This window comes from Euphorbia lathyris, chromosome 9, assembly GCF_963576675.1.
Source record: "Euphorbia lathyris chromosome 9, ddEupLath1.1, whole genome shotgun sequence".
NCBI classification, from domain to species: domain Eukaryota; kingdom Viridiplantae; phylum Streptophyta; class Magnoliopsida; order Malpighiales; family Euphorbiaceae; genus Euphorbia; species Euphorbia lathyris.
The window spans coordinates 26,301,618-26,305,578 of NC_088918.1; the positions used below are offsets into that span (position 1 = coordinate 26,301,618).

Genomic DNA, 3,961 nt, shown 5'->3' on the forward strand with positions numbered 1-3,961 from the left:
CAATCATTGCCCAAGGGCCAAAACAAACTTGAGCAACTGAAATCAAACTATCCCAAAGATCACGTCGAGCAATAGGGCAATTAGCAGCATAAACAACAGAGAGAGAAACTTCCATATCATCAACCGTAACATTAAAAGTGATATGTTGTGCATGTCTAACAATTAAAGAAACAGGAGTATCACATGTGACAAAGATCCACAAAGAATTCTGTGGATTAGTAAAAATTAAATCCATATTCAAATTCATCCATAAAGTAGGAGGAAGAGAACAGAAACTAACCATTGGTTCCGCAAGACACAGAACATCAGGTTTGTGAGCAAAACAAATGTTACGCAGCCATCGCTGAGTGGAGGCATTAGCAATGCCCCTGCAGTTCCAGAAAAGAGCAATCATCGGAGACGAAGAGGTAACTGGGTAATTCTACCTGAAGTCCGCAGAGGAACCAACTGCTGCTACTGTTTCTTATTCTTATTGCGCTTATTCTTCTTAGAAGTAACCGGGGTCCAAACATTATCATCTTTATCAGATTTGGTTGACTCCTCTTCAGAATCACATTCATCTGCCCAGTTGGATTTTGCAGTCGCGGTCATCACCTGAAGTGGAAGTTCATCAGTGCTATGAATTGATTGTAAAGGCATTGTATGCTCCATGGCTTTCGGAGGCTCGAAAATAACCATACGCCACTTCCATCCCATCGCAAACCGAGGAATCATTATCATTTGTCTGATGCTGAATAGGGTCGATTTCAGGAGGTTTGTTTGGAAGTTCACTTTCCTTTGAAACAGAAAACGACGGCATCGGCTGCTCCATCAAGGCTTTCGGTTTTGTATTATCCAAGGCACGATTGTTGGAACAATCGGCCCCTTCTATACGTTGCTAAATGTGGCGTCTAGGTGGCTTCTCCCTAGTTTCTTGTCGTGCTATTGCTTTGCCTTTATCAAGAGGTGCTTTGCTATCCGGCTTCCCTTTGTCCTTCACTCTTCTGCAATTGGCCGTGACATGTCCCACAGAATTGCATTCCGAGCAAAAACCCGGCAAGTTTTCATAAAATACATGTGCCCAAACCATTAGATTATCAGTGTCAACTCTAATCTCCTTCTGCAAAGGCTTGGAAAGATCTATATCAATCAGGATCCTTGCAAAGTGACCGAACTCCCCGTCAATTGTGTTCTTGTCAAAACGGAGCGGCACTCCAATTACTCTTGCAATGTCAGCAATAATTTGTTTATCCCAAAATTCCCATGGGAGATTGTAAAGCCGAACCCAAATTTGCACGCTCGTTGTTCTATGATTTACAGGATCGAAACCTGGTTGCCACGGAGAGAGACGTAGAATTCTCGGCTTCAAAACCAAAGCACCTTTGCTCCAAACTATATTCAAATCATCTGCAGTGTTGAGAATTATATGGAAAAATCCTTTTCCTAGAGAGATCAATTTCCACTTCATATTCAATCCCCATATAGTATTGAGTTTCAGTTTAAGGTCGGGATGTTTCCAAGGTAAATCACCTTTAGCCAAGGTTATTCTGCTGATAATCGAATGTTTACAGACTTCCACACGATTATCATAGAGCTGCTGTGAGACTTGATTGCTTTAAACCCGCCAATGTCTTGAATAACAAGTGCAGAAGGGCAAGGGTGAACAGTTTTTGTGGTATTCGAGTCGGATTTTAAAGCATTAACAAACGTTTTTGGTGTAGTTTTGCAAGGGGCAGCAAAGGAAAAAAGAGCCGCGTGACCGACGGGCTCATCCATGGCTTCAACCTTTCTTCCGTAAAAATTCCTCAATTGGAACTTTTCCAAAAGCATTGTTTAGCATAGATAAATTGAGGAAGATTCATAGCACTGATGAGGAAGATTCAATCAATCTGATACCCATCTAGAAACCCCAGAACTCTAAATTCATCGGCATCAACATTCCGATGAGGAAGATTCAACCGAAGAGATAACAACCCAAGCTTTCATAAGCACTAACACCTTTGTTCCCTCATTTATCCAACAAAAAAAAAAACTTCAGAAATCAGCTTCCATAAGTACTATCACCATTGTTCCTTCAATTGTCCAACCAAGTAAAACTTCTGAAATCACACAGAGTAAAATCGTGAACAGGGGTTACCGAACGGCATCACAACTGCGCGGAAGAGCAGACGGCAGCAACATCAGATGATGCGTTGGAGCAGACGCACGGACGGCGGCAGCAGCTCGGATGAACGGCGGACGGAGCACCGGCCGGCGGTGGAGGAAGTAACAGGCGAAATGAAGTGGTTGGGTGAGCCGGTATTTATGTATCTCCTCTACTCGTGTCCAGTCTTCAGCGAGGAGAGGACTGGGCGGCAGAAACCGGATGAATGGCGAACGGAGCACCGGCCGGCTGTGGAGGAGGAGCCGTTGAGAAGATAAGGTTGGGGGGTCCAAAATGTCAAAATTCGAAACCCAAACTCGATAGATACTACAAAATTGCCACTACATCATAACTTGATTGGCGATGACAGAACTTGACCGAGGCGATGTGGTGGAGAACAGAAACGACGGACTGGAGAACAAAAACGTTTTTAGGGATTCTCCAATTTGGGATTTTATGAATTAAGAAGATTGTTTAATTGACAAGTATTGACAAATGTACGGGGTCCTTCTATTAGGTAGTAAAAACGGACCCTGTAATAAAATTGCCTTTTGTCAATTTTCTATTCAAGGATTCATAAGTTCGTTGCGCCTGACATACACATGGCATACCTTATACAAAAAATACATCAAAATTGTGGAAGGTCCAATTATATCAATTTCAAATGTGTGATAGGTTCAAGTGAAAATTCAATAGAATTTCGGATGCCCGAACTATATTTTTAGCCTAAAAAATAAGTTAATTTTGGACTATGATAAAAATTTTAGTTTAATTTTACCCTTCTAAAAGGAACTGTAAAAGTAAAATTACTCTTCATATGATGAAAGTAAAATTGAACTTTTCCAATAACATGAGAGATAAATTTGACTTTAATAATAATAGTAATAATAATAATGTTTTATTTTGAGTAAAGAAGTTGAGTTTACAATGATGATCCAAGTTTCCATAGGAAACACACTTATTAATTTATTTGTAACCATAGTAGCATGGATTCTAAATTAATCAGCACAATCCACAAACTGGTAGTTAATAATAAGGTGGCCTTGTGCGAAACCTCTTCCATCAGTATCAATCTGCCTGAAAACCCCTTCATCCAAGTCCAGTCCTCCATTAGCACACTGATCCACTATTCTCACCGTCGCCTCCGCGCCCGTTCCGGTATTCGTCACCTACATAACATAACATAACACATATATTGCACCAGAAGTATTATAGAATTTTTATAAGTTCTCATAAAAAAAAAAAGATTTGGTAGCGTACCTTTAAGCACTTGCCGCAAACAGATTGGCCTTGCTGAGTAGGATGACAAAAGGCAGTCCAACCATACTTCTGGCGCCAGGCAAGTGGCTTGCTAGCATCCCAAGTTGAGCAGTATGCACTCACAGCATTCAAATCCCATCCATTTTGAGCTGGATTGTAAAAATGGTAAGTTGCTCTCACATTTGAACCACTTTGGCAATTCCCCAATTCACCTCCGGCAAACATTAATGCTACTGCCAAAACAATGCATGCCCTCATTCTTTGCCCCATTATCATTTTCTTTCTTTCTGTGATTTCTTGGTGGCAGAATGCTTCTCTATTTATAGGACATTCAATGCTTTTACTTTTCTTCTTGATTTTAATGTGATGTTGAACAGTTTTGATCAGTCAATATTTGAATGTTAATTTTTGTCCTGATCAGAAGTTTTCAAAAGGAAGAACTATACCGTTAATTTTGCCTAATTGATGATGAGATTCAATGATTTTAGTCATTACACGGCATTGAAATACATCTTGGAAAAGTATTACTTGCTAGAGCTTTCATCTTTATCTCCTTACTTCATAAGATTACTAGAGCTT

At 40.3% G+C, this 3,961-nt stretch overlaps 1 protein-coding gene across 1 annotated transcript; it reads right to left on the minus strand.

Moving 5' to 3' along the window:
* Positions 1–2,998: 2,998 nt before the first annotated feature.
* LOC136206289 (pathogenesis-related protein PR-4) lies at positions 2,999–3,675 on the minus strand. Its single transcript, XM_065997289.1, has 2 exons — positions 3,383–3,675; positions 2,999–3,291 (listed from the first exon to the last, which is right to left on the minus strand). Exons 1-2 carry the CDS (start codon positions 3,656–3,658, stop codon positions 3,121–3,123), a joined length of 447 nt encoding a protein of 148 aa, XP_065853361.1. The 5' UTR covers positions 3,659–3,675; the 3' UTR covers positions 2,999–3,120.
* Positions 3,676–3,961: the final 286 nt, after the last annotated feature.

What these genes read in the sequence shown, in the direction of transcription:
- LOC136206289 (XM_065997289.1), bottom strand. Translation starts at nt 3,658, where the DNA reads ATGATAATGGGGCAAAGAATGAGGGCATGCATTGTTTTGGCAGTAGCA. An exon ending in TTTGCGGCAAGTGCTTAAAG is followed by an intron (nt 3,292 to 3,382) that starts GTACGCTACCAA and finishes TATGTTATGTAG; the next exon opens with GTGACGAATACCGGAACGGG.